General features: G+C 45.7%; 1 protein-coding gene across 3 annotated transcripts in view; it reads right to left on the reverse strand.

Annotated features, from left to right (window-relative positions):
* LOC126161547 (neither inactivation nor afterpotential protein C) overlaps positions 1 to 12,760 on the reverse strand; it is a 388,525-nt gene that overhangs the window by 267,552 nt on the left and 108,213 nt on the right. For all 3 annotated transcript variants that reach the window (XM_049917480.1, XM_049917478.1, XM_049917479.1), the window contains exon 7: positions 2,798 to 2,945. In XM_049917480.1, coding sequence (XP_049773437.1) covers positions 2,798 to 2,945 — 148 coding nt within the window. The remainder of the gene's footprint in view (positions 1 to 2,797; positions 2,946 to 12,760) is intronic.

Consider the following 12,760-nt stretch of genomic DNA (forward strand, 5'->3'; position numbering starts at 1 on the left):
GGTGATTTTTCTTTGGTAGATATCTGACCGGAATGTACGGAACAGAATGTGCTAGAATAGAGCTTGATTCTATATCACTTATTACGCTATCGAGCTGATAGACGGGTGAGACACTGGCGTAGGCCCTTAGGAACTGTGTATCATGTGTGTAAACAAGGTTACGTCCAGGCAGGAGGCGGATCAGTTGTCTGGGTTGCGTTCACGTGTTTGTTATTTTGCCCCGTTGTCCAGCTTGAGGGACCAATAATGCGGTCATTCTTTCAGATCAGTTGCATCCCTACATGACACTAGAATACCCTGACGGTGGATAACATGAGGTGCCAAGTGGTTGCATACATGTGGCTTGATGGACATTCCAGAGAACTCACGAGCGTTGCTTGGCATCTTGATCACCCACCTTAACACAGTCCAGTATTTTTTGGATACTTTCGATAGCGTTCAGTACGGTCAATGAAACAATTAGCAGCTAGAACAATTGTGAGTAACTCTGCAACATGCGTATGTCAATAAATCTCTCCATAACGATTCCAGCACCTCATAGAGCCCATGCTTCGACGTGTTATTGCAGTTTGTGGCGGTTTTTCTCATATTCTTACTACGCTAGGGGTAATCTGTTTTGTCGACCAACTGGCCGATAGGGTCATATGCGCACCGAGTATGAGTTACCGGCCTAGGGAGACGTCACACGATTATGGGGCCTGTAGAATTATCCCCGTAATATTTACTACCTCACGATAGTAATCCAGCCCTGAATTCATAATTTGTCTAACTACCCAGAAATTGCCGAAGGTGAACTCGAATGTCACGAATCTTGATGGAATCACAATTTCCTAAGAGAAGCTCACTTGCATATAACAAATAAACTGTGATTTGCAAAAATAAATCATCAGTCCTCTATTCAAAACCAGCTCTATTCAATCCAACCGTCCAAAACAGTTCTTATGGTAACAATATTGTTCAACAGAGTAAACCTTCCAGAAAAGGGTACAAAAATCACCTCCACTCAAAATCATTAACTATCCTTTGCAATCAATCACTATATTTTAAAAAATCACAATCTATCATGCTTGGCGCAGTACAAGTCATCAGTGCACATACGGATACGAACTGAACGTAATTTTACTGGCAACATTTTTTATTTTTATTTTATTCTTTTAAGCTGGGGGATTCTTTGGCGGCGGCCTTTTCCTAGCAAATTTGTCGGCTGCCTGCTGCTGTTGATCAACTATTCGGTTCACCGATCCCTCAACAGCAGCGGCGCGTCGTAACTTAGTTATTCTGCAACAATTTTCAATTCATATTAACAACATGATAATTCCAGATTGTCCGGACAGTGATTGCCCGCTCAACTGTCTATTTAATTTCCCATTCCGACATGCTTACTCCGTTCTATCTCTGGTTTTAACAACTTAAGATGGTTTGTATAAGCGGACCGTCACACACCTCGGCGCTTAGGCGAAATGTCACCTTGCTGACAGGAGTCGATACTAATACATCCATAGGAGTCAATGATATTGACTGACAACCGATATAAGCGGAACGTCACGAGTTTGGAGAACAGACAGAGGTGCCAGTCGTTATGATATTCACACCCTGTGAGTTTGCATGACCTTTTGCCACTCTGCCTGATAGAAAAGGCTGAAATTCACCCTGGAATGCGATGAGCTTAGCTCTAATCATCGGGCAATGTTATTCATAGGTTTAAAAGTGTGTTAAGTATCTGGGAATTCGTAGATTAAGAGCAGGTGACTCCCGTGTCTCTCGTTGGAGGGCAACACCGCACAACGAATTAAAAGTGATTGGCTTGTTATTATCGAGAAGTTCATAAGGGGATTGGACCATCGAGAGAAAATTAGAAGGAGCAGGAAGCTACTATTTGGGACATGGAAGGAATGTTTGTGGAAAATCTGGAGTGTGATTTGACGTGTGTTGTACCACGATTAGGTTTCAAGTATGGTTTTGTTTTTGATAAAAGTAAACTGCAACTAATTTAACTTCGAACATTAAGTATTGACATCAGATTTGTGGAACTCAATGACTAACCAAAACATATAAATGAAAAGCATTTCGATAATGCCAGTAAGATAGCTTTTCGTTTTCGTTGTAATAATTATAATGAAACGAAAACACACCGTTAATTTACAGAGCAGTGTAAGTTTCTTACATTTGTTTAATTTTTCAAGCTTCTATTTATAACCAAATGAATTTCCTTCACGTTATTGATAATGTGATATGGAGTTATCCGATTTTGACCAGCGGTTTATTGTAAGTCACAGCAGTATTTTGAACAGTGTCACAAAGCAGCTGTTAGTTCAGTAAGAACGAAGCAAACGATCACTAAACGAGGTTTTCAGCAGTTCGTGATTTGAGTATTGTTTGAACTTTCATGCATTGTAGCGAATATTTTTTCGGGAGCTTTAAACATATTTTTGATTGAATAAAGTGTATTTTGTTGTATTTTTCCGTGTTCTATTATTAATTAAGAATATTGGTTATCTTTGGTGTGGCAGAAGTTGGTTATCTTATTGGGCATTGTGTATATCAGTTGAGCGCTACCATCGACGCCAACCGAACGCATAGTGTCAGGCTACAGTGTGTTTATACATGCGACTTCGAGAGAATGAGATTTATTGAGAAAAGACAAAATAAAATCATTTGCTATCTCTCACCCTCGTTTCTAGAAATTTTGCACTGTAGCTCACAGTACGGCAGTGGCAACGTGTTATAGAAAGGAAGATCCGTTCACGAAGCGTATCTAGTTTACGTATCACTACTTGCGGCACTTGAGGGAACTTACTCCGTGATGAAGTCGTTGTAGAGCTTGGACCAGTTGGCAGGCCTGTAGAGCATCGGCGGGGGGTTGCGCAAGATCTGGAAAAGCGTGCGCGTGGGGTGCATGTCCTGGAAGGGCGGCTTTCCGTCGCCCAGCTCGATGGCCGTGATGCCTGTGGACACAGAATGCGTTAAGAGACGTCAACGGACGAAAGCATAACGCGAAAGTTATCTAGCAGTCTAGTAGATACTCGTAAACAGCATCGAATTGTTGCGTGGCAATACACTACCATTACGACTGCTACGACAGGAAGGAAAACAAGATAACAAATAACAAACTTTAAGGAATGAGCTTACAGAGTAGAGTAAGTAGACTGCGTGATTAAATTTGTGGAATACTTAGGGGTACAGGTCCTTCTCCACCTCCTGAATAGCAGGAGGGATCAACGCAGCGACTCTAGTACGGTTAGCTGTAGGAACTACCTTTTTACTGCTGCAGACACACCACAGATGCAGGAAAACTAATGGAAACTCGTTCTCTAGTTCCATTCTGTGGCAGGCCCTCGTCGATGCCGTTTGGCATTAGATCGCTCGTAAACATTAGCACGGAAGTGTGCCACCAACTTAGCTAGTAGTATGCACTGGCCTTCATTACCTTGGATTCGGATTTGCCTAGTCATGTCGGTACCAATACGGTGGCGTCGCGAGAGGACACACGCGACTACCGCAATTGCTGAAATAGCGCGTGTATATAATCCACTCTGCGAGCCGACTGCTCACCACACGGTGGTGCTACTTGGATAAGGGTTGTCGTGAACAATGCCTCCCTCCCCGAGCGGGAAGGCGTGCCGGTCCCCGGCACGAATACGCCGGGCGGATTTGTGTCGAGGTCCGGTGTGCCGGCCAGCATGTGGATGGTTTTTAAGGCGGTTTTCCATCTGCCTCGGCTTCTGCGGGCTGGTTCCCCCTATTCCACCTCAGTTACACTATGCCGGCGACTGTTGCGCAGACACTGTCTCCAAGTACGCGTACACCATAATTACTCTACCGCGCAAACATTTGGGGTTACACTCGTCCAGTATGAGACGTTCCTGGTAGGGTCCACTGGGGGCCGAACCGCACAATAACCTTGGGTTCGGTGTGGGGCGGCGGTATGGTGGGTGGACTGCTGTGGCCTGTTGTGGGGTTATGGACCACTGAAAGCTACGGCGGGACTAAGCCTATCCGTCGTTTCTAGGTCCCCGGTTCAATACACATTACACAATGCTTCCCTCTCAGGACTTTTCCAACGTTTTTTGGTGCGTAAAATTCCCTAGGTGCTGGATGATCCCTTTATTGATCTTTAGAAATTTTCTCTTATAAATTCTTATTCTCGTGGACACGTAAAATTCTACCATAAACATAAAATTTCTTTGTAACAGGGAGCAACCATTAACACTGTGTGTGGCATGAAAGACGTGACGCGCATTATTTTAGGCTGCCTCCAGCCACACGTTGCAAAGACGAAATAGCAGATACATTCAGAAACACGAGACAAAATGCCCCCGGTGACACTTAAAATGGACGCCCAAGAGATAACCAGGTTAAATGGTAGAATATTATTTGTTGTAACAATAGGATGTGCTGCCATAACTACAACTTCTTCTCCCTATCTCCACATAAATGATAGATTACCTGAAGGTCTTCCTGTGTCTTGGCTGGAGTAGAGTTGGGAATCGAATCTAAGACATGGTTTCAGCTACAAAATGTAGAATAAGGGGCAGAGGGAAGGACGTAAACAAATAACAGGCGATGCTGTAGAAAAGCTGTCATTGTGAATTTCTGTTCTTTCATTCTTTAATGCTGCCAGCTTTTATTATATTTAATGGTACAATATGTGTATATAAAAATGAATTGACTTTTTGCTTGTGGTTTGTGGACTTCCCTTGTCATTTGTTCTACGTACGTTTTATGGCTGAAACACTTGCCTTAGCTTCAATTTCCAGATTCTACCGCTGACAGCGAGACAGGAAGATCTTCAAGTAAGCTACTATTTCTCCATTTCTCTGGAGAGAGGGGAAGAAGTTGTGGTTAAGGCACCATGTCCTTAGTTTCCAAAAATAATATTCTGCCCTTTAATCTGGTTATCTCTTGGGGGTCATTCTATTGAGATTAACGTCTGCATCCTTCATTATATACACTACCGGAAAAAATAATGCACCTGGAATGACGACGCCGATTTTGATCCGTTGACGGCATATGCAACCTGAGGGGTAGTAGATGTACTGATAATGGTTTCAGCGTCGTCCGTCAACAGATAGCTACCAGAGAGCCATTTTTGTCTGTCCTTTAATATGGAATTGTCGCATCTGGAAGGCTCAGTGTGGTGCAAATGTGTGGAGTAAGCAGGCAACCATGCCACGAAGACCCACCTGAGCTTCCCACAGCCAAGAGAACAAGTTTGAAAGGTTTCAAATAACTTCCGGGAATTCAGCCAGGTAACAATTTCAGCGACCGCCGATATTTCGGCAGGAGAAGACCCCACCATTTTCAAGGCAAACTGCAACGGACAGGCGGCGTACATGCAAATTTAAAACCTCGGAAAGATAACACACACACTGAACACTAGAGCCACCAAAGGTGACCAAAGTCAGAGCTATCGATAGTGAGACTATGAATTCGCAGGTGAGGTAGCATTGACTCTGTCCCTCTGTTTTTTGACAAGGGAGAGAGCCGGATTCCAAACAGAGTTTAAACAGAAACCCCCATCCCTGTTAACAAGGTTGCTCGCTAATTTAATCTCAACTGCCTCCCTAATATCACTGCCCCAATAGCTGAACGTGCATGCCAATATCTCGGTGTTGTTATATAACATGGGGTGACCAGTATCCAAGCAATGTTCGGCAGCAGCATATCTATTTGGCTGCTGTAATCGTGTGTGCCGTTTATGCTCAGTACATTGGTCCTCCACGGTCCTGATAGTTTGACCAATATATGCCATGCCGCAGCTACAAGGAATACGATATACACCCGCCTTACGCAGTCCAAGATCATCCTTAACGGAACTCAAAAGTGCTCTAATTTTAGATGGAGATCGGAAAACACATTTCACATCGTATTTCCGTAAAATACGACGGATCTTGTTGGACGTGTTTCCTACGTAAGGCAAAAAGGCAGTAGACTTAGGTGATGACTCAGAATTATCATCAATCACCCGACGTACAGTTGGTCGATAACGCAACGCACGTTCAATATGTCTATCACTATAACCATTTTGACGAAATGTAACTTCAAGATGGGACAGCTCAGCTGGCAAAGTCTCAGCGTCAGAAACGACATGTGCCCTGTGTACCAAGGTACGAAGTACCCCTTCACGCTGAGCCGGATGGTGACGACTATTAGCCTGTAAGTACAAGTCGGTGTGAGTACGTTTCCTGTAGACTGCATGTCCCAATGATCCATCATACTTCCTCTTAACCAACACGTCAAGAAAGGGAAGGCAACCATCCTCTTCCACCTCCATCGTAAAACGAATGTTCGGGTGGATCGAGTTCAGATGTTCTAGAAAGACATTCAAGTTCTCCCTACCATGAGGCCAAATAACGAAGGTATCGTCAACGTATCTAAAGAAACAGGCGGGTTTCAAAGGCGCCGACTCCAATGCACGTTCCTCGAAGTGCTCCATAAACAAATTTGCGATCACAGGAGACAACGGACTACCCATCGCAACTCCATCGTAATACTGGTCATTAAATAAAAATTAAGTGGATGTCAACACATGCCGAAAGGGATTAGTTAATTCAGCACCAAACCTGGCCTCAATTAACCGCAACGAGTCAGACAGAGGAACACGAGTGAAGGGAGAGACCTCATCGAAACTCACTAAAATATCAGAGTCATTCAACCTCAGTCCCTCCAAACGACGTAAAAAATCAGCTGAGTTCCTGATATGATGTTCACACCGACCTACTTGTGGACTCAACAGAGAAGCAAGATGCTTGGCTACACGATATGTCGGAGCGCCGATGTTACTCACTATAGGACGGAAAGGAACCCCTTCCTTGTGAACCTTCGGAAGGCCATATAACCTAGGGGGGACAGCACTATAGGTGTTAAGACTCTTGATAGTGTCCTGCGACAGACCAATTTTCTTCAGGAGGCTGTTGGTCTTTCTCTCAACACTTTTTGTGGGGTCAGCATCGAATCTGCGATACGCTGAATCAGATAGTAAACGTTGCATCTTTTGTACATAATCATGTTTATTTAAAACAACGGTGGCATTGACCTTGTCCGCAGGTAAAATAACAATACTAGGATCAACCCTGAGAGAGCGTAAAGCAGCCCTCTCTGCTGCTGTTACATTACTCTTGGGTGGACGAGCCCTAGGTCTCACAAGTTTGAAAGGGGTCAAATTGTTGCATTCCGAATGGTGGGATGGTCCTTTTTGAGAAATGCCGTACAAGTTTCACTTGCTGCGTCATTTGTGCAACGATGTTGGTATCAGTGGGCACGTGAACCTTTCCACACCCATAGACGAGGTTCTTGACGTCCACACAGCACAGACGCCCGCCAGGATCGTCGCATTGTAAGGGCAGCAGCGGAAGATCTCACAGCTGCCACAGCACAGATAAGAGGGCTTGTGAGCCCAGACGTGTTGGCACGAACTGTTGCTAATCTATTTTTAGCAGAGGGATTACAGGCACGCACACCCTCTTTCACTCCCGCTACGGCATCGACGTGCACGGCTCGACTGGTGCCGCCGGAGGATCATTTGGAAGATGGAATGGCACGCCGTGGTCTTCAGCGAAGAATGCAAATTCTGTCTGCACGAAAGTGATGGCCGTCTGGCCATACGATACACACGTGGTGAGCTCTGCCTCGTAGAGTGCATTCGTCCAAGATACAGTGGACCCACTCCATGATTTATGGTCTCGGGTGCGATAAGCCTTTGGTGTTTCTGGAGGGGCCTTCACGAGTGCACGGTACATGCAGACGGTTTTTAGACCCGTTCTTCTGCTGTTCTTGGAACAGCAAGGTGATGAGTCGTTCCAACAGGATAATGTTCGCACACACACTGCCCGGAAAACTCAATGTTCCCTGGCCAGCCTCTGGACTTGTATCCAATCGAACACGTGTGGAATATGATGGTAAAGGAAGTGACTCGTGCGACTCGTCAACCGATAAATCTTAGAAAACTAAGTCAACAGGTCGAGCGTACTCCAGGACAGTATTCGGCAACTTTACGATTCAGTGGATGCCAGAGCCAGCTCCTGCATTGCCGCCAATGGAGGCTACACCACGTACATACACACATCAAAAAACGTTTTGCATCACCCCGGTTTCCAGAACTCCAGAAGATAGACGTTCAGTGTGGATTTGTATCACAGAAAAAATCCCTTTGACCAGATATGTCACGAAACCCGCCCAAAGATGTAAACAACCGTGCATGAGCAGCACCTATTAGACGGAGGGTGTCCGACAGCCGATCAGTTCCAGGCTTTCCACCAGGAAGGAGGTACACGGCTCGTGCTGTCTGTAGTTCAACCATGCCTAGACGGTCAATACCGCGGTTCGATGGTGTCCACATTGTTGCTTTGTGTCAGGAAGGGTTCTCAACAAGGGAAGTGTCCATGTGTCCAAAACGACGTTGTTCGGACATGGGGGAGATACAGAGAGACAGGAACTGTCGATGACATGCTTCGATCAGGCCGCCCAAGGGCTACTACTGCAGTGGATGACCGCTACCTACGGATTACGGCTCGGAGGAACCCTGACAGCAACGCCACCATGTTGAATAAAGCTTTTCGTGCAGCCACTGGATGTCGTGTTACGACTCAGACTGTGAGCAGTAGTCTGCATGATGCGCAACTTCACTCCAGACGTCCATGGCGAGGTCCATCCTTGCGAACGTGACACCATGCAGCGAAGTATAGATGGACCCAACAACATGCCGAATGGACCGCTCAGGATTGGCATCACGTTCTCTTCACCGATGAGTGTCGCATATGCCTTCAACCTAACAATCGTCGGAGACGTGTTTCGAGGCAACCCGGTCAGGCTGAACTCCTCAGACACACTGTCCAGCGAGTGCAGCAAGGTGGAGGTTCCCTGCTGTTTTGGGGTGGCATTATGTGGGGCCGACGTGGGCCTCTGGTGGTCATGGAAGGCGCCGTAACGGCTGTACGATACGTGAATGCCATCCTCCGACTGATAGTGCAACCATATCGGCAGCATGTTGGCGAGGCATTCGTCTTCATGGTCGACAATTTGCGCTCCCATCGGGCACATCTTCTGAATGGCTTCCTTCAGGATATCGACATCCCTCGACTAGAGTGGCCAGCATCTTCTCCAAACATGAACGCTATCGAACAAGCCTGGGATAGATTGAAAAGGGCTGTTTATGGACGACGTGACCCAACAACCACTCTGAGGAATGTACGCCGAATCGCCGTTGAGGAGTGGGACAATCTGGACCAATAGTGCCTTGATGAACTTGTGGATAGTGTGCCACGATGGATACAGGCATGCATCAGTGCAAGAGGACGTGCTACTGGGTATCAGGGGTACCGGTACGTGCAACAATCTGGGCCACCACCTCTGAAGGTCTCGCCGTATGGTGGTACAAGGTGCATTGTGTGGTTTTCATGAGCAATAAAAAGGGCGGAAATGATGTTCATGTTTTGTGTTGGTCTCTACTCCAATTTTCTGTACAGGTTCCGGAACCCAGATGATGCAAAACATTTTTTGATGTGTGCATAACTTCAATTTCGTCGTTGCAATGTGTAGCTGGAGTCAGCCCAAAACACTGCACGTCATGTCTTTTATGCAACGCTCAGTGCTGACGGTTGCAAAGAATATTATGTTTCAAGTGGAATGTTACGCGCTCATGGGAATAGAAATTTATAAGAGAAAATTTTCAAACACGAATAAAAGTTTTGTCCATCATCCCTGGGAGTATCACATAGTAAAAAAAGAAAAAAAAATAAGATGGCGGTATTGTTCAGCATGACAGACTGAGTGGTCCCAAATTAGTCGATAATCGTTTTAGCGATACGTATTAATATGGGGTAGTAAAACAGGAAGAATAGCCACTACTCCAGTAGAGACAGAGCAGCACTGCTGCATGGCGGTAGCCATGGTGGTTATGTCGGTGTTGGAATACAGGTAATTCTTCCTGTTTTACTGTTACTGTTAATGACACTAAAACGAAAAACACGCTAGCCTTATTTGGGAGCGCTCTATTGAATGGACATGTAAAATTCTACTTTAAAAAACATTTTGTTTGTAAGCCGACGATTTCCATCGACAGTGGACATCGCATGAAAGCCGTGATGAGTTGTATTTGTTTTGGTTGAGTCCATCTACACATTGCGAAAAGGAAATTGCAAATATCTGCGTAAACACAAGAGACTACCCTTAGAAGGGACACCACAAATATGAACACACACAAACACATACACACAGAGACCTGTCGGATGCCCCACAATACATAGCACATGCAGTAAAATGCCGCAAATCTGAATCACGGAAGATGTAACTAACTAACTTGCAAAGCAAATATGTACGAAGGAAGAGGAATCACCTAGTGTTAGTGTTTGAGAATAGAGTGAAGTCTACTCTCGATGGGTACGGGGTAGACGTTTATGTGGACACGCAAAAGAAGAGTGTGTTGTCTTTTTGCGTAGGCTTTCCCGGCGTAATAACTGCTGATATTCTTCACGGGTTTGCAACCGGATCATGTCGTCGTCCAGACACATTATTTCGGCGGACCAGCTGGCCGCCATCTTCAGGTGAGTTAATGCTAGTGCACTACCTCGCCGGAACTGAAACCCAGCCACAACGACGGAAACCTTTGTACACCACGGACAGAGCAACGCGCGTGCGCGAGATGATGGGCAGCGCCTCCTGGCGGCAAGTACAGGGCTATTACAAATGATTGAAGCGATTTCATAAATTCACTGTAGCTCCATTCATTGACATATAGTCACGACACACTACAGATACGTAGAAAAACTCATAAAGTTTTGTTCGGCTGAAGCCGCACTTCAGGTTTCTGCCGCCAGAGCGCTCGAGAGCGCAGTGAGACAAAATGGCGACAGGAGCCGAGAAAGCGTATGTCGTGCTTGAAATGCATTCACATCAGTCAGTCGTAACAGTGCAACGACACTTCAGGACGAAGTTCAACAAAGATCCACCAACTGCTAACTCCATTCGGCGATGGTATGCGCAGTTTAAAGCTTCTGGATGCCTCTGTAAGGGCGAAATCAAAGGGTCGGCCTGCAGTGAGCGAAGAAACGGTTGAACGCGTGCGGGCAAGTTTCACACGTAGCCCGCGGAAAATTGCCTCATGCCACAACTGGAGACCGACAGCGCCGACTTCGTCTTTCAACAGGATGGTGCTCCACCGCACTTCCATCATGATGTTCGGCATTTCTTAAAAGGGAGATTGGAAAACCGATGGATCGGTCGTGGTGGAGATCACGGTCAGCAATTCGTGTCAAGGCCTCCTCGTTCTCCCGACTTAACCCCATGCGATTTCTTTCTGTGCTGTTATGTGAAAGATTCAGTGTTTAAACCTCCTCTACCAAGAAACGTGCCAGAACTGCGAGCTCGCATCAACGATGCTTTCGAACTCATTGATGGGGTCATGCTGCGCCGAGTGTGGGAGGAACTTGATTATCGGCTTGATGTCTGCCGAATCACTAAAGGGGCACATATCGAACATTTGTGAATCCCTAAAAAAACTTTTTGAGTTTTTGTATGTGTGTGCAAAGCATTGTTAAAATATCTCAAATAATAAAGTTATTGTAGAGCTGTGAAATCGCTTCAATCATTTGTAATAACCCTTTAGACACGCAGCGCGCCAGTGGGAGAAGACGGTAAAAACGATAAATCGCAACAGCACTACTTGGAAGAACCCAGTGATCAAAAAGAAGACCGCTTCATGTCAAACAAAATCGGATTCCATATCTTACTTAGAGGAAAACCATTGTCCCTGTTAATAATAGCCAGCCGGTGTGGTCGAGCGGTTCTAGACGCTTCAGTCTGGAACCACGCGACCGCTACGGTCGCAGGTTCGAGTCCTGCCTCGGGCATGGATGTGTGTGATGTCCTTAGGTTAGTTAGATTTAGGTAGTTCTAAGTTCTAGGAGACTAACGACCTCAGATGTTAAATCCCATAGTGCTCAGAGCCAAAGCCTGTTAATCATATTACTTGATAATCTAACTTCGATGGATTCTTTAAGAACGCATTCCCAATAGCGAGAAGCAGGAGCGATGAATCGTGTCTTGTCATACATCATCCTGTGTCCTTCTCTAAGGCAGTTTTCCACTACTTCCGACTTCTCAGGCGGGAACAACCGAGTGTGTCGATGATGTTCCACACACCGGTCCTGAATAGTTTGACCAATATACTTCTTACCACGGTGACACGGAATTTCATAAACCCCGGGCTCGCTCAAGCCCAAATCATCTTTAGCTGAGCCAAGAAGGGCTCTAGTCTTGGCCACCGGCTTAAAACACTTTTAATATCAATTCTTGAAATTTTGGTGATATACTTCCCGCAAAGGGTAAATAAGCAACAGCTTCAAAAGTATCCTCTATTGGCTCGCGTGACGGATCAAACTGAAGAACACGGCGTATTTGTTGTTCCGTATATCCATTCTGTTTAAAAACAATCTTCAAATGGTTCAAATGGCTCTGAGCACTGTGGGATTTAACTTCTGAGGTCATCAGTTCCCTAGAACTTAGAACTACTTAAACCTAACTAACCTAAGGACATCACACACATCCATGCCCGAGGCAGGATTCGAACCCGCGACCGTAGCGGTCGCGTGGGTCCAGACTGTAACGCCTAGAACCGCTCGGCCACTCCGGCCGGCAACAATCTTCAAATGATCAAGTTCTTCTTTCAAATGGCTTAAGCTCCTTTCAGCAGAGTCCGCAAAACTCCACTGTGTTGGTGTGGCGGATGACAGCTGGTCGCATGAACTAGTGTTCTTGCGATTTA

This window comes from Schistocerca cancellata, chromosome 2 (assembly GCF_023864275.1).
Source record: "Schistocerca cancellata isolate TAMUIC-IGC-003103 chromosome 2, iqSchCanc2.1, whole genome shotgun sequence".
Lineage (NCBI taxonomy): Eukaryota > Metazoa > Arthropoda > Insecta > Orthoptera > Acrididae > Schistocerca > Schistocerca cancellata.